Source organism: Homarus americanus, unplaced genomic scaffold, assembly GCF_018991925.1.
Source record: "Homarus americanus isolate GMGI-L3 unplaced genomic scaffold, GMGI_Hamer_2.0 scaffold16712, whole genome shotgun sequence".
Lineage (NCBI taxonomy): Eukaryota > Metazoa > Arthropoda > Malacostraca > Decapoda > Nephropidae > Homarus > Homarus americanus.
The window spans coordinates 5903792-5922599 of record NW_024757794.1 but is presented as its reverse complement, the minus strand read 5'-3'; the positions used below and the strand labels follow the sequence as shown (position 1 = coordinate 5922599).

Genomic DNA, 18808 nt, shown 5'->3' with positions numbered 1-18808 from the left:
TGTCATGCGCATTATGCCTGTTTTTTACACTTACGCAATCAGTGGGATACTGTGGGGTACGGGATGTTTGGTTCGAGACTCAGGATGGGATGGAGAAAGGAAACTCAAATGTGCTCTCTGTATACATATTGTATTGGATGTACAATGCAGCTTGGTGCTGGGAAGGCAGCATGGTTACAAGCGTTGAGTAGAGAGAGCTGGTTGGTGAGGGTGCTCAGAGGAGGACAGCTTGTGAGTCGCCATGCTCGCCGGCGGGAGCGAGGGCCGCCAGGCAGCGGTGGAGGAGGTGGTGTTGCTTGCTGCGGCTGTAGCTAGAAGAAGAGAGAGCTGGTTGGTGAGGATGCTCAGAGGAGGACAGCTTGTGGGTCGCCATGCTCGCCGGCGGGAGCGAGGGCCGCCAGGCAGCGGCGGAGGAGGTGCTGTTGCTTGCTGCGGCTGTAGCTAGAAGAAGAGAAAGGTCACCACGAGGTCAGGTTTTAAATAGCGGGGGTAGGCGTGGCTTAGTAGTTGACCTCCGTGATGTATGGCGGCGCTGGTTGACCCAGACCACGAGGCATACACTGGGGAATTCGCGGGGTCGGCTACTCAGCGACAAACAGCGTTTATAGGGGAGAAATCCACTACAATACTCCCCCCTTCCCTCCAGGCGGTGTAGGAGACTTGTTGTCTGCAGGGTTGCATGGCACATGTGAGGCAGAATGGGCGGTGCATGCCACATGTGAGCCATAACGGCGATGGCGTGGATAAGCCGGCCGCTAGAGGAGACAACTGTCTAGATACACAATATCTGTGGGAGTAGAGAGGGAGAAAAAGGGTGCGTGGAGGCGATGAATGTTGTGCTTCCCTCTCGGCAGGTACAGAGTCGTCAGATGCGCCTGCTGGGGTGTGTGGGCCTGGGTCAGGAGCAGGGGCTGCGTCAGCAGAAGCGGAGGAGGGCTCGTGACAGCAGCTGGGTCCACGACAGCAGCAGGGTGCAGGACAGTAGCAGGGAGTGCCTGAGGGAGAAAAGAGGAGTGTGTTGGTCCGCACTCAGGCGCATGGACCGCGTCGGGAGCAGGGGCTGCATCAGGAGGAGCGGCAGGGGGTACTGCTGGGCCGGGGGCAGCGTCTGAGGCAGGACGGGTGTGCTGGGGTCGGTAGGACGTGGTGCTTGGGGCAGGAAGAGGAGCTGGTGTCTGCTTAGAGAAGCAGTGCTGCTCTAGGGTATCTAACCTGCGGTTTAGAGACAGTAGCTGTAGAGCCGATGAGAGCTGCTTCTGGGTGGATAAGCCAGTCTTCCATGTTGCTTGAAGACTGGGAGCGTGATCGGTTTCTCCTCCATCCTGTGTGAGTGCGAATCTCCGGGGGTCACCATTTGTGGGGTATGGGATGTTTGGGTTCACACTCAGGATGGGATGGAGAAAGGAAACTCACAATGTGCTCTCTGTATACATGTTATATTGGATGTACAATGCAGCTTGGTGCTGGGAAGTGGCAGCGTGGTTACAAGCGTGATTTAGAGAGAGCTGGTTGGTGAGGGTGCCCAGAGGAGGACAAGCTTGTGGGTCGCCATGGTCGCCGGCGGGAGCGAGGGCCGCCAGGCAGGAGCGGAGGAGGTGGTGTTGCTTGCTGCGGCTGTAGCTAGAAGAAAAGAGGGGGCACTACGAGGTCAGGTCTTAAATAGCGGAGGTAGGCGTGGCTTAGTAGTTGACCTCCGCGATGTATGGCGGCGCTGGTTGACCCAGACCACGAGGCACACACTGGGGAATTCGCGGGGTCGGCTACTCAGCGACAAACAGCGTTTGTAGGGGAGAAATCCACTACAATACTACCTAATAAATGCAATTTAACAAAGCATATTAATTATCTGTAACAGTAGATATGGGTCTTCAAACACATAGCAATGTTACTCTGTCTCCTGCTAAGCTGATTTCTGTTAAACATGAAAGCATGGATGCCAGACAGTGCAGACACTGCCAACCAGAGGTGTTGCCGCCCCTTAAATAAGCTCAGTAGAGTGTAACAATATCGGCACACTCGTCGGCAACTCCATATTCTCTGTTTTATGCACTTGGAAGTCATCTATCTCGAGCGTAACGAAATCGTTGCCGTCGTCCTTGTAAGGTATGCAGGTAACCACTGACCAAGAGGAACACGAAAAGATCCATGAGTTTTACTGATTATTCATAAACCTGTACTGCTGAAGATATGAATAATCACAAAAGCGTCCCGGGCATTAGGAACCTTGAGTACAGAGACAGGTTAAAGCATCTTAATTTGCACTCTCGAGAGAGGCGTAGAGTGAGGGGCTTTTGATTTTAGTTTAACAAATTTATTGACAAAGCTTGGAGTACAATTTGCCTATTCTGAATAATTCAGTCAGGTCTTGACATTGAGGGTGGTATCACTTCTCACTGCCACCCAGGACAGAGGTTCATACACAAAGGAATAGATCATATTCATTAACAGTATATATAGTTCAGAGTCATGTGGGTGATATCACTGCTCACTGCCATGCAGGACAGAGGTTCTTACACAAAGAAGTACAGTACATCATATTCGCTAGCAAATTTTGGATAAACAGCAAGAATGTCCTCAAGCACCCCTTATTCAATGTAGTAATTACAAAGTTCATGATACAATAAGCCAGGTGGCCTGAAGTCTTTGACAGTTACATTCAATAATATAGTGTTCAAGTGTATGCCTTAAAGGTTTATCACAAAGTTTACATGCTGAGAGTTCCGGTATGGGTACAGCGTTACTAACCTACCAGATGTGTGGCGATATGATCGAGGTGTATAAATGGAAGTCAGGGCTAAACAAAGTGATATAACAAAGGTACTCAACTATCCAACCAGGAGCGAACTCGTAGCAATTGTCTTAAATTGGACAAATTTAGATTTAGGCACGAGATAGGTAAACATTGGTTTGGAAATAGAGTAGTGGATGAGTGGAACAAGTTACCAAACATCATTAACTCGAATACGCTGGATAGCTTAAAACATAGGTTGGATGGATATATGAGTGATAGGGGTTGGGTGAACACAGGACCATGGGCGTCCGCAGGGAGGGGCAAGGGGGGGCATTTGCTCCCCCCTGGAAAATAAAAAATTTGAAAAAATTACATGGAAAATACAAAATGAATAAAATAACATAAACATTTCTCAACAGTTCATTCAGTTTGAGCAGGTTACTACTCTTGGAACAGGAATTGGAGCCGTCGGGGATCTCTTCCGAAATTGTCAATGATGTCTTCACACTTCACACGTCGAATTCAGGATAACATTGCCCCCCCCCCCCCTGCATTTTTTTTTCTGCGGACGCCCATGCACAGGACTGCCCAGAATGGGCCAATAGGCCCGCTGCAGTTTCCTCCATTCTTATGTGTGTGTGTGTGTGTGTGTGTGTGTGTGTATGACCAACAGCTACCTGAGATTATAATTAAACTCGTGGCAACAAGAGTGAAATATTATCCACTTCTGCTTTCATTGTGTAGGAAATAATGTTAAATATAATACAAGGACATCTAATAGGAATGCCTAAACTTGAAATGGTTATATATTAAAGTACGGGCATTATATTTCGATGGCCTTGTATATAATCCTGAGTAATATATTTGTAACTTTATTTTTATGTCCTCCAGATTTGTATTTGTATTTAACCTTGATCTGCATTGTTATTTCTGAGATTTTAAAATTTAACTGATTGTAGCGCGTCTGTATCACATAAATATTAACCTCCAGCTTATTTCACCCTACTATTAGGTTAGCGTTAGAATCAGATTTCAGATTTGCACCACAAGAGGCTAGTTTGTTGAGCACCCCTTTGCATCCTTTGCAAGGCGAAGCGCCAAAGAGTTTACAAGTTTACAGCGCCCAATAGGGCTGTGACCCAATAAAGTCTTTTAAAAGGCGGCCATAATCAACAAAACATGGAATGGGTCAGGATTATACAATGCTGTCAACTTGGCAAGTGCGCCAACAGTGCGTAACAGAGACGTGACCGGTCAGTGGTGAAGAGGATGAAGTAAAAAAGTAAAGTAGAGGCGAAAAATAGATTAACAGTACAGGTACAACTTCAACACTTAACACAAAAAAATTCAAAATGATAACTTTATCAACGCAGCCAGCTATCCCTCTCCGTCTGTACCTCACGATCCTCACCCCACCTCCCGCCATTTTGTCCACTCAGGTGTTCCGCAGACCACAAACCGTCTGGGTTTATAAATACCTATGTTTATAATCCTTTCTACGTATATCAGGGTGTTAACAAATAATAAACGGCTGAGGAAAGAATTATGAGGTAAATTGGGTTTGCAGGAAGGTGAGACAATACACCGGGTGGAGTGAGGCTAGGAAATAGTGAGAGGGGGAGGTAAGAGCGAGGATGGAACACGAGGAACACAGCTGCACATTCCACCGCCTACGACCTGTTCCCTCCGTCCACCACTCGTCCCTCCCCTTACCCCTTTAACTAGGCTACCCATCCCTCCCCTCCCCTCCCCTCCCATTGCCTCCTTTCATCCTCATCTGACCCCTGCCTCCTGTTATCACACGACCCTGCTCATAATTTACAAAGGGGCTGACAAGCTACATGTGATGTTGGAATCTTACGCTACTGGTGTTACAGGAATGTTGAATGGTGATCAGCTGTGGAGTTTCTCGTTTATCATTGTTTGGCTGCCAAGCGAAAGTATGGTTCCCGAGTCACTCTGTTGCTATAAAGAGATAGCTTTATAGCTTACAAAAGTATTTTTGATGGCTATTCTTCGTAGATAGATAAATAGATATAGATTCAGTAAAATCAACCTACAACTTTACTTTGATTCGGCATGTAAACAGAAGTCGAGGTTACTAGTTAATAGTATATCAGAGAAATGTAGTACTGCACTTGTAAATAAATAACTGCATTTTGTCATTATCATCACTCCTCTGATTTTGCATCCACACCTACACAGAACACGCACAATCTGTCATTACACATCATTTCCTGTATAGCTTTTCACTGTGATCAAAAAGAGACTCACCTAAACACAAGCCAGAGAACCAACAAACAAATAACAATGTTGGGTACGAATATGCTGTAGTGCACGACTCGACCTCTGAATACTTCATCAGTGCGTCGCGTTATCGTCACACTCTAGTACTGTATTTGTAAAAGTAGCAAAACATAAAATTGCATAATCTTTAACTTCATAAGATAGCTGATTTGGTCCATGATTCGACAACAACCACCCACAGGAGCATCGGTAACTTGAGAACAAGGTGTGTGAGGCAACCTTACCTAGCGCTTAGTGAAAGCTGTTCTCTCGCTGTCTAGTAGGTGTAACCAAGGCCTTTAGGTACGAATAAGAAACCGATTTATTTGTAACGCGGCGTATATCTACGCGTAGGAGCTCCATAATCTTTTTATCTAGTGTTTTTGGTCTGACCAAATTTTCTTTCGATTTACTCAAAACGTTACGTAGTTAATCTTAACAGACCGTTAGTTTTAATACGAGTTAAAATGTAAGCCAAGTAATAGTTATACAGGTTTCTTTGATTATACGAATTATTCTAACAGTTATGATTTAAATAATAAGTCTTGTACGTACTGTACAGTACGATAAATAATACTGTACGTACATTACATTACCCTGCGCTTGTAAATTCACAGATGATCTTTAATGTTGCGTCGTGATTCATCCTCCTCTGGATGAAGCTGCAAACATACTTTACTAACCGGGCTACGAGCTTCATACTTAAAAAAATTACTGCGTAGAATAATATTGAAATTCACTATATCGGGGCTCATCTCCTTTGTGTCATTACTTTACCGTAGGGGAGCTTTAGGTCTTGACGGACTTTACTCTACGCTAACATTAGCACAATTCATAAAAATAAATAAATTATACACTGCGTATTTGACGATAAATATCAGTTTTATAAGGAAATAGATCATATTTCGATTGGTTGGCATGATGCAAGAAATAACTTGCTTCAACGCGAAGTATGACGTCGACGAAAGCTTCTCCAATGTCTGCTTTTACGCAATCCCTAACAAAGCAATGTAGGTCATTATCGTTATATTTTTTACAAAGTAATATCGTTACTTTACACAAAAACTTTATAAAACCATTAACATTTTGAAATTAAAATAAAGCACCTAAAAATAAAGTGTAAGTAAAAGTTAGACGGTTGTCTGAGGAACTACTTTGTTTTTCGGAGGGGCGAGCTGCGCCGCCAGACACGCCTGTGCGAACAGCTGATCGGAGGACAACAAACCAGTGCCAGACTCGCAGGAACAATGACGGAACCTGCCTCAACCTCCTCTGGCGCCCCAGCTGTGGCTGAAAAACGTTGTGAGGAGACGAAAGGAGATGAAGTGACCTCAAAGAAACCTCGACTTGAGTCCTGTGATCGCGATGACACTGACAATAAACTAGAGGCTCGCCTTGGTGGCATTTTATGCTGCGCTGTATGTCTCGACCTCCCTCGGTCAGCAGTGTATCAGGTCAGTGCGTTTTCTTTACTGGTGTTTTATTGTTGTTTTTTGGATTTGATGATATATTTATGTGAATTATTAAGTTTTTGATACAGTATAGTTTTATTGTATTAAATCAATTAGTGAAATATATATAGTAAGCTCATGAATTTTATATCAAAAAATACCGCCAGTGGTTGTGGTAAATGGTCATTGGTCAAGGTACCTTTGTTCTCACATTCATTAGGTTTGGAGTACAGTACAGTGTTAAGGTAGGTAGTTCACTTAATAGAAGCATTATATAGATCTTACCTGCTATCTCTTTCAGTGTAGAAATGAATTATACTTTTTTATGTAGCAGTAACATCTAGTATAGTTCTAGGTTGGACATATATTACTTTCAGTAAGGAATAGTGTACTTTGTTTTATTTTTTTAAGTTTCAGGTTTGATTTTCTAACTTAAATATAATAACAGATTTACTTGTCAATATTATCAAATAGCAAAAAAGAAAACAAAATACTGTACTCAAAAGTCTGGTAATTTCTCATTGCATTTTTTTTAGCTGTTACAAAATAATGAGATATTAAATATAGAAAATTTGAAATGATAGTTTCTGTATTTGGAAATATTTTTGACTAAGTTGTTTTCATCATTACAAAAGGATAATGTAAGCCATTTTAATCTTAAGAACAACTTAGCCTTCAGTTTCAGTACAGAAATCTAATTGCAATAGTTCTACAAGCTGGTACAGTGTTTCTGATTTTAGCTGGACAGTTCCATCTTTAAAATATAAATTAATAGGGTTGTTGAATTAAATCTTAAAGACTAGATTGTATATCAGAGCAATGTGCTTGAAAAAAGTTTTGGATGTATTCTATTCTTTGATTTTATCTACAAGGATGAATAATAACATTACTGCTAAGCTGTGTTTTCATTTTGCTAGTGTTTGCAAGAAATAAAATCAGCAAACACTGGTACTGGAAACAGTCTAAAGAATATTCATCCTCGGGTTTAGTAATACACTACATATCATATGATGAAGCTGTTGGTATGTAGCAACAGTGTCGTCACTTGTTTCTGAAGAGAACATTGAGTCATTTAACAAAGAATTTTTATACTGTACAGTAGTAGTAATCTGTTAGGCTCAGTGTATGGAATATAGTTCTAGTTAAGACATATAGTTGTTTATAAAAGTTCTCATTTGGGTGACTTTTATGCAATATTAATTTTTGGACCAATGTGTACAGACAATACTTGAATTTATTTTGTGAGCTAATATACTGACCTTGAGGAAACTGCAGTGCGCCTTAATAGTGATACTATTATTTAGTGTAATGTTTATTTTATTTATTTATTATAATTTTTTTCTTTTGTATATTCTTTTCAAATATTCCAAATGCAGGTGTGTTTATCAAGTAAGAAAATGGTCTTTGATGAAATCCCATCAGACAGAATACTCATTTTGTTCTGATCACATACAGGGAGATATGAAATGACTATTTAATTTATTAGCATTGTTTTTGGTGTGGACAATATAATGAATAATTTTGTGCCGAATTGTATTGTTTTGACATCTCAGTGACCACGACTGTTGTTTACTGAGTAAATGGTTCAGTGTTGATGGTGCAGATAATCCTCAGATACAAGTACAGTATATTTGCAAACTATTAGGTGTACTTAGCCATTGTGAGAAATGTAAAAGACCCGCTACACCACTATTTACTCCAAGTTACTTTTTATCAGACATTTCATTCATTCACTCCCATTTGCATGATAGCGTATCAGTATCATGGTCTTTGTCTCAAGGTGTTTCATGTAATGACAATCTACATTGTATGAATACTATTTTTAAATAAAATTTTATAAGAAATTTGCTTTATTTTGAATATATCCAAATGACATTCTAGTGATCACATGAGTATATATTGAAGCATCTAGGAGTGAGTAGGTGCGATACTTCATGGGCAAGTTTTCACTTCCATTTAATATTTAAGGCGATAGTTAAAACTGTAAGGTTTGCCTTCTAAATATTTTATATTATTATACTCGCACTCTTAGATATTACCCAAAATCCATGTATCAGATTTTTCTGCAACAATGTAAACAGAAGTGTAGCCAATCTCCAATTTTTATTGACGTTTAAAGATAGTGTATGCAAGCAGTATTAAGAGACAGGTATTACATCTGAACAGTACTGGGTATGACCCTAAGAAACTACAAACTTTAACAAACACGATAGTTTATAATCTCTGAAACATTATGTTAGGTTGCTGTTAACTTCTGGTACAGAATTTTGAATATGTAAAACTGAACTAACTGCTTGTGTTCTTCATCGGGCAGGGGAAGATAAAGTATTACTTGATACAGTACACTGCATACCATCCAATCATCACTCCCTCCTCCTCCTCCTAATGAAATGCTTACAGTTTAATATCTTAACTGAAATAGAGATATTCATGCTTTGAAAAATTGCCCCAAAGTTCAGTTCAGTACTCACACTTGGTTTTCACATTACAGGAAGTTCTCACATATGTTATTGTATTTGTAAAGATTGGGGTTTTGCTTCAGACTCCTAGAAGAGAATTGACTGGAAGGTGATTTAATTACGTACATGAAAAAATGTCAAGATAATTACAGTTAAGAAAAAGAATTGTTGCTCAATAAAAAGTCATAGTTTTTTTAAAACTATGTATGTTGGTTCTGGGTTTAATGCTAAAGCTGATTGTGAAGAAGTTTACCAGTACGGTATCTCAGCGTCTTTTTTTCAGGTACACGTAATGACAAGCCAACTTGGAAGCCGAGAGTTAATTTATTGCATGCTGCAATAGATACTGAACGTCATATTAAATATTATCCAGTGCTTACATTGGAGGTCATGATTAGCTGGGTTATTCCTCACATTAGATGCTGGACTTGATGATGAGGGACTAAACTGACACTGCTGAGAGCATTGACGGGTTAGGTTTATCATAAGGTACTGGATCTTGTTTTAAGGGATATTCCTTACCCTATGATCTTCCCCCAAATTTACAGACCCAGATTAATCAAGTACCATTATGGGAACTTGATTTATCTACCCTTAAACATGTTGCAAATACATGAAGATATACAGTATATTATATTGATATGTATTTTTTTCTTTTAAATGTAATTAACAGCTTTGCAAAGAAATTTATTCTAGGTACACAATCTCTAAATTTTCACAGGCAGTTTAACTTGAAGTAAATTAATAAAGGTGTTTCTTTCTCTCTTGACTTAAGGAAGTGAAAGATTGATGTGCATTACTATGTTAATGGTAGAATGCAAGTACAGTACAGTAGTTAGCGGTGCATGTTTTATGGTCTGAATGTTGAAAAAAGATATTGGATAGAGTGTGAAGTGAAAATGTTGATTGACATACTGAGTAGAATAAGGAATGTTAAATAATACCACACTTTATGGCAGTAGTGGACCTAGAAATTTCTAATGGGTGCACCTGTCACCAACACCCTGAGTTCATGCCAGGTGCCACTCCCATCTAGGTCTACTACTGTTTTTCAACAAAGTTGGACGCATTCTCTCTTCACACCCTTCTGTAATTTTATTGTTATTGGAGATGTCAGTGTTCATAATGGCAACTGGTCAAGCCTTCCTCCCATACTAATCTTTATGACTGTGCCCACTAAATTGATGATATTAAAGTTACGGTAAATAACTAAGACAGTTTCTTAAATCGTTCAAGCTGTTATACCATTACTAAATCTCCACTTGTAAGATATTCTCAGCATCATCTTTTTTGCATCCCTTTCACTGTGTGGTCTCAAATGATCCCACATAAAACTCACACCATCTAGTACTAAGTTAAATTGATGGAATATATTTTTTGTAGTTACTGTTTATTGATTAGCTTCCTGTAATCTCAACAATAAAGATTTCAGTCAAACCAAAGGCACTACTGATACTATCATTCTTTAACTGGAACTATTCATTTCCCATCTTCCTTTTACCAGTATACCTGTTGTCTTCTTCATGATTCAAACTACATACCATACAAGAAAGTCATAAAAACAAACTACAAACAAGTCTGGATACATACCCCAACAAAGACATGCATATGACATACACCAAAGTTTAAAGCCAATTTATGTACTGTACTGTACATCATCTTAGTAGTCAAAACAAAATCTGTGCATAAAACCACCACCTCTCCACAAGCAAACTCAGCAGTTACTAACCTGTCCAGTCCTTGACTCGGTTATTTATATTTTCTGTGACATTTCCAAGCTGGTCATTTCCCCTTCTTATATACCTGGAAATTACCAATATATCCCAGGAAAAGCAAATCTCTGATTCCAGCAACTTTAAAAGTTGCATCCTTACCCCAACATTTCTCTCCACACTTTCTCTTACCCAAAATAATATCTGAAATATAACTCGTATATCCGAACAAAACTTTTCTCCTCGTGAAACTATAGACCCACAGCACTAACCTCAGTCATCTCATAAAAGTTATAGAAACTTATCATAAAACCTTCTCCAGCACCTTGAGTAGTGTAAGTCTGTTATACATTTCATTGGTTTCATTGAATCTGTTTCGTGAATGATTCTGATTCTTCCCTCAACTGAACTTTGATAGCTTTCTTTAACTTAGAAGAACTTTTACTCATTTCTTGAAAAAATATCAACAGAGCTTCCAATCAAGCTCTTTTTTTCTTCTTTTTTGCAGACATATAAACACCCAATATCCATAAATGGGAATTATTGTACAAGATGCAAAACCAGCTTTTCTTAAAAATGGAACAGATGTGTCATAATGTGTTGCTCCAAGTATGTGCCACTTCCCTTGCTGTTTCCCCCTTTCTCTCTCCAATTTTTTTTTTTTTTGAGATATGGAATACTGTATACAGTACAGGATGACAGCCAGGGAATTGAAAGACAGAAGGATTAATATAGGGGTTATGTGGGTAAAGATGTTAGCATTACGAAGTGTGGAGTTATCTTGTGGGGAAACTTTGTATGGATTATCATGTAGGTTTTGGGGGGATGAAATGTTTGATAAAGATAGACTGGTTGTGAAAATGATTAGATTGGTTGTGTAGAATATGGATTGTGAGCTGAATGACATCAGGTGTTTTATTTTAGATGATGAACATTTTGTCATATTCTTCTACTGTGACCATTTTAGTGTTGCCTCCTCCCACCTACCCCTTTCCATCTCAACTTGAACATATTTTCTGTAGTCAAACTATTACTGAAACGAGTAACTTTTTCAGTTTAGGCTATTAAAAGGTCATAAAATATAGTATTACACTGGCACAGTTGCAGTCATATCTCTTCAGCATGTTCACAATTTCTTGTGGATGATCTGTTTCCATTCATACCCTCTTTTACCAAAGAAGATTGGATTATCAGTATATTATACTCTGTAGCTATAGTTTGGGAAGTTGACATCCTAGTCCTTCTCGTTCAAATTATAAATTATTGTGTTACCTTCAAAGGACTTCATAAAAATACTGAAATATTAATGCTATGTCTTTTTGATTCATCAAAGTCCACATACTGGTAAGTAAAGGGGTAATACTGTGGTGGTGAATGATGTTCTTAGTTTCAGGGTTGAATCTAGTAAAAACAGGTACAGTGAGGAGTGACTTACGAGGCTCATGCTCCATCATATTACATCATCCCAAAGAAGCCTTTAGTTAGACTAAGATCTAAGGAAACCACATCTTGTTAATTTCAGGAGAAATACTTTGGTGAACATTAATTTCTCTAGTTTGTAAAATTGATTATACAGGCAGTCCCTGACTTACGACAGGGCAGTGCCAGATTTAGACCTGTAGAGGCCCATGAGCAGCCTCTTTGTGGAGGCCCCCCCCTCATTATAACTACCCAAGAGGGTGGGGTGGCGAGTGAAGCGAGCCTAAACATCTGGGAGTTCCGGGGGGCGCTTCAGCCCCCCGGGAAAATTTTGAAATTTGAACACTTCTTTGGAGAATTTTGAAGCCATATGCAGTTATATTGAGGAAATTAGAACATTGAGAAGTTTTTAATTAACTGTATATTTATTGATAGTGTACAAATTCCCAACACACACACACACAAAAGTGAGACATGACTGGAGTCATTCATGTGGTTTCAAGTCGACCAGCCCTGATATAGCTACTACCGCACATGTCAAAAATTTTCAAGAGACTTCACAGAAAAGAATATATTATTAGTTATTACAGAGAGATGATTCTTTGCATTATTAATCAGATAAACCTCTACTCAAATAATGGTTCTGTCCAAGGATGCATGTATAGGCTTCTTTAAGTCCAAGGTCAGATAGATCCAGAATAAGTATTAACTCAACTATAAATAAAATTGAAGTTTTGCATCCAATAGTAAAACAAATAAACAATTTAATGAATTTGATAAAATTATAACAACAATCTGAACATGTTGGAAAATAAAATTATAACAAAAGTATGAACATGTTGGAAAAAAACAAGAATTTTAATAAAAATAACTGCCATCGACCATGGATAATGGATATATTGAACACAAACATTGATCAATTGCAAAATAGAAAATAAACATTACCTTTATTTACAGACGAGGCACTTTACGTGACCTGGCCGCTGCAAAGTTTTTGATCAACTTTTCGAAGTCAATCTCTCTGAGGATGTCATGTTCGATACTCATCAAAGTCAGGTGGCTGAGTCTATCATGACACATTGTAGTATGAAGTCTGTTTTTAATAAACTTCATTTTACTGAGAGAACGTTCTCCAGAACAGTTTGTGACCATGAGCACCAAGTACATCCGTAGCATTATTTCAACATTTGGAAATGTATCTACAACTTTCTTGTCTATCAACAGCTTGTAAAGGTAATGTGCCCTCCCTTTCTCATCATCTTTGTCTTCAAGAAATTGAGTGAAGAATGCTGTAAACTGCACAAGTTCAACTCCAAGTGTTTGATCCAAATCATTTTTGTACTCAGCAACCAATTTTGCTGCAGCTGCTTCAATTTCAACACAATTCATTGAACTCCAGTTTAGACAAGAACCCAAAAAGTGAACAGGTTTCCTCATAGGCCTTTAACCGTTGATCCAGTGAACTCAGGAACCGATCAATTGCTGGAAGGAAATTCTGAACCCGAAATTTTTCTGACTGAGAGGGCTGCTTCTTCTGATCGTCCATAATCCAATGGGTTGAGTCGTACATTACGTTGACGCTTGCGTGTCTGTGAATAATCCCCAGTTTCTGACATTTCCCTTCCCTTCTTCTCATAAACATGGAAGCAATCTCTTTTTTTCTCATACAAAACATCCCAAGGACTTCAGCATTGCTACTGCTGTGTTCAAATCGAGTTTAGGATCTTGCAATGCATGGCTTGTTGCATCAACTCTGCCAAGAATGTCATGCCAAAACACAGCATAAATAGGAGTCTCTAACTTGCACATCTTATCATGGAGACCATTAGCTTCATAACATGTTTTGCTCGTCTCATTTTCATCTCTAGCTATTTTAGCAAGTACTTCATGGATTGGGAGATAACTTTGAACAACTGCTTTCACTACAACTGCTCGACAGGATCATCTTGTTGTGGAAATCCTCTTTGGCACAGATACCGGGCCAGACGCTACAGTTTTCAATAAATCACTAAGAATTGCATAACAATGTGGAGAAGAACTCATAAATTGCCTCAAGAAAATAAAAAAATGAGATAGCTTCTTGACAACATTCAGCTGCAGCTTTTCCAACCAAGTTTAATGAATGACCAGCACATGGTATCCAATTTGCATGATGATTTTCAGCTACAACGTTGGCTTGCAGACCATTGTACCTCCCACTCATAGATATTGCATTATCATAAGATTGCCCACGACAATTTTGAATGTCAATGTCTGCAAGAAACTTCATCAAACTTTCAAACATTTCTTGAACCTTGTGTCCTTGATTTGGCAAGAATTTCACAAATCTCTCAACAGGTGTGTCATGCTCCATGTATCTGATTATCAGAGTTAGTTCATCAATATGGCCTTCATCAGGGGTGGAATCTAGAGAAATAGAGTAATATTTTGAGAGCTTTATACGTGAGCGATGCAAGTCTCCTCTTTAATCGACAGACACATGACAACCGATGTGCAGATACTACACGACCCAACCCCCTCCGACCGACTGTCAACAAACACAGCGCCCTGATGGCATTCGTAATGGAAGTGATAATGAAAAAAATATTTTATTTGTTTTTTATAATCTCAATTTCGTTATTCCATGTAGTTCATTTTTAATCAATATATGTTGGTGGAATTCTAAATATATTATTAGCAACACAAACAATAGCATTCATTAAAAATATACGGTTCATAGGAAAACCAGGTATTCATGAATTTCAAGGAGTAGCTAGCCTAATTTCTATCATGCTTCTTGTTGAACATAGTTTTACATGATGGAATAGATAAACATGAATTTTAAAGAATGAAAATAAAAATAATCCAAATGAATAAACAAATAAATAAAATATTGTAATATGTGGAGGCCCCCAGATTGTGGAGGCCCCTGGGCAGCTGTCCACTTTGCCCACTCCTGAATCCGGCCCTGCGACAGGGATACGTTCCTGGACCCTGATTGTAAGTTAGAACACTGTTAATTCTATAGTTTATGGTAAGGTTAAAGCACAACTCTGCCTATACGGTACAGAACAACAATAATATCCCACACATAACAAATAATGTAAATACTGTAAATAAAGTAATGTTAAACAATATAGAATAATAAAAATAATGTAAAAAATTATTTTAATTATTTTTTTTTTAGATGAATGTACTGTATTGGGATCCCATTCGTAAGTGCGGATGATTGTAAGTAGGACAGTCATAACTTGGGGACTGCCTGTATTTTATATGCAAACATTCCAGTAAGACATCCCTTCCCAGCCCCTAGCTACCTCAACCCTGATAACTCTGAATATGAATACGTATTGTTCAGGGCCGGATTCAGGAGTGGGCAAAGTGGGCAGCTGCTCGGGGCCTCCACAATCTGGGGGCCTCCACATATTACAATATTTTATTTATTTGTTTATTCATTTGGATTATTTTTATTTTCATTCTTTAAAATTCATGTTTATCTGATTAATTATGCAAAGAATCATCTCTCTGTAATAACTAATAATATATTCTTTTCTGTGAAGTCTCTTGAAAATTTTTGACATGTGCGGTAGTAGCTACTGTATATCAGGGCTGGTCGACTTGAAACCACATGAATGACTCCAGTCATGTCTCACGTTTGTGTGTGTGTGTGTGTGTTGGGAATTTGTACACTATCAATAAATATACAGTTAATTAAAAATTTCTCAATGTTCTAATTTCCTCAATATAACTGCATATGGCTTCAAAATTCTCCAAAGAAGTGTTCAAATTTCAAAATTTTCCCGGGGGGCTTACAGCGCCCCCCGGAACTCCCAGATGTTTAGGCTCGCTTCACTCATCACCCAACCCTCTTGGGTAGTTATAACGAGGGGGGCCTCCACAGGTCTAAATCCGGCACTGGTACTGTTCATTTACTAATCCAATGAATATTTTGTTGCATGTGTGTGTTGTACAGTACATATATGCATTCACATGCATACTTGCTGTTGTGTATGCATCTGTTTATGCGTGTAAATGCTGTATTGGGTATAACTATTTTATATGAAAATATGAGCAAAAAGTGCAAGCCTTGGTCGTTGCTTTATCAGTTTAAAAGAGTAAAAATTTGGGTTTCAGATAAAGGGTGTAAAATTGGAGATGTTGGAATTGGGATGCAAAGGAGGATTAAGCATACAAGTGGGGATATTTTATTTGCACTTCACTTTCCGTGGTCAGTACTTAATTAGTACATATGTTAACTTCTTGTCTGCCAGTATTGTTATTTTCATTATTGCTTTCCTCAGGTCAGGTGTGAAATAGTGAGCTCAAGTTGAAATGATACAGAACACCTCCGATATACAGTAATCATCAGAAGAAATGTAGATTGTGTTGTGTGCATTTAAGATGTTAATTTTGTTTCATCAGTTTGTGCCACATGCAGCTAAAAGGTTAAAAAATCTTATGGGAATTACTGAGGACAAGTGACTGAAGTTCATCCATTGTGGTTTGGTTCTCAAGAGTTGTGCATCCATCCGAGTGTAGCTGCTCCTTGAAGTCAGCCCACTCTCACGGCCATGGGACTCAGAGTGTACTGTACTGAACTATACTGTGTTATGTAAAAACCACAACTTTTCCTAAATAAATGGGACAACTGATCTACATAAACTTGATTTTTTCCAGGTGTTGGGACATGACTTAAAACATTAATACCGGTACCTATAGTTTAATGGCTAAGATTTGACCATAAATATTGGAATATTTTAGTGGTTGCCGTCTATTTATAAATGCACAAGTTGTCTTATATTCTGGTGCTTTTTGCCTTTTCTTTTTACCTTCAGTATGCCGTCACTCGGTTTACATCATCAGGTTTCGTGTATCATTCCAACCGATCCTCCTCTATTGTTACCCATATTGGCGGCCTTCTTACTCACACATCCTCAAGTTCCCACATGTTGTACTTACAGTTAACCTTTTGTGTTGTTTTATAAATGCTCTTTCACTATTTTTTCTATTTAATATAGTGTATCTTGCCTCAGTAACTGGTATGCCATATAGTTTCTTTTTTTCTTAAATAGCCATGTTTTCCTATAAAAAAAAATCTTCAATTTATAAAGTAATTACTGTATCTGTCCTGTCACATCTTTCTCCATTCTTCACTATGTTTTCATTACCTTTTATCTCTTGAAATTCATTTTATCTGCTTGTAACTCTGTTAGTCTGTTGCAGATTACTACCCACACACACACAATAGTAGTACAGTATATTTGATAGCCACAATAGTTTTCTGTATCTCCACTTTTCTTTTTCTTTTTTTAGTTCCAGGGATGTACTAAAACAGTATAGTACTGGTAGCTCAATGTCCTATTGTTCAAGTATTCACCATCCATATACAATAGCGATATTAACCATTCAAATATATAGGTAGTTAAACCTAAGACCTTTTCCACTTTTTCATTTCATCATAATGCATGATTTGTCATTCTTTCTCAGTGTGAATCATAATTGTAGAAATACCGTAATCTTTTTTTTTTCTTGTGTTACTTGCCATATTTTCTTCATCTTTACTTGAAACTCAGTGACCATTTCTGTAATTTTATCAGCCACATGTTATTTTCAGTTTTTTCTTCTATGTAGTATTTTTATAATTTGTTATTGGATACATATGGTTGTCTCTCCTCAACACTTCTGTCTCACTCCCTTCCAATTTGTGCATCATAGCTTACTTCTGTACATTGTGGATGAAGATATCACACCTTTTGTGTTCAGATCTTCAGCTGTTTGTGTAATACAGATTGATACTAAGGTGAACAGGCTAGAGGCTTTTATTCAGCTATCTAGCATCTCTGATGTACCCAGTTTCACTCATAATGCATTCATTGCCTCTACCATTTTTTGTCTCATTTATGCAATGAATGTTTCTGGTGCATTGTTATAACATTCACCTCCAGGTCAGTAAATTTACCAAACAGTTTTCTCTTGTACTGGTCTGTTTTCTATGGCTGGTGCAAGTAACATTTTCCGGTGAAGAACATTGATGGTCTGAAATCCAAACTATTTTCTTGTGCTGTACTACAGTATTTGTATCATTACCATACCTTATGTCCTAGAGGACAGTGTCTTGTATATATTTTTTTATACATGTATAATGGGCTCGCCCTTGTAATATGATGATATTTACCTTTTTCACAGTTCCTTGGTATATAGTACGGTATTAGCTTCCTTTAACTCTCTTGTACAGTGTACATAATGCATGAAAGCATATAAGTTCAGTGCAGAGCAGTTGGTAAATTTACACTGAATATTATTTGCTCAAGTGCTGACACAGTTTCTCTATGCATGTCACTTGCAGATGATTTTTGAGAAAACTCTGGTTCCTTCCATAGTGAAAAATGTTAAGAGAAGTTAGATTGATTTTTACTCTTTAGTATTACAGTACCTCAGAAATTAAATGCTATGAAATAGTAATTTGGCAGAAACATTATGGATATAGTAATGTGTATGTACAGATCTTCTAATATGTGGATGTGTGAAGAATAGTTTGTAACTTTTTTTTTACGCTGTCAAAGACTTCTAGGTCGTCGAGGTTGCACATAGTGTATAAGCATTCAGAATGGAGTGACTTCTGATCTCAAAGTTTCAAAGTAGATTCCTGATATGGTATTTATATTTCCCATTTGTATGTGTATATGGAGACATGAACTTTTTGTAATGACTATGTACATATTTTATTTTAGAAACTTCACACCAAAGCCTGATACAGTATACCAGGGAAGT

General features: G+C 38.3%; 2 protein-coding genes across 7 annotated transcripts in view; one reads left to right on the top strand and one right to left on the bottom strand.

Moving 5' to 3' along the window:
* The window catches only part of LOC121857743, a 100851-nt gene that overhangs the window by 42178 nt on the left and 39865 nt on the right, over positions 1 to 18808 (bottom strand). The gene's annotated exons all lie outside the window — the stretch shown is intronic.
* The window catches only part of LOC121857744 (cysteine and histidine-rich protein 1 homolog), a 30538-nt gene continuing 17621 nt past the window's right edge, over positions 5892 to 18808 (top strand). The window contains exon 1 of one of the 2 annotated variants that reach the window (XM_042353871.1): positions 5892 to 6471. In XM_042353871.1, coding sequence (XP_042209805.1) covers positions 6265 to 6471 — 207 coding nt within the window. In that variant the 5' untranslated portion in view covers positions 5892 to 6264. Of the gene's footprint in view, positions 6472 to 14746; positions 15038 to 18808 lie in introns of those variants that run through there. The other variant, XM_042353872.1, reaches the window with a different exon arrangement.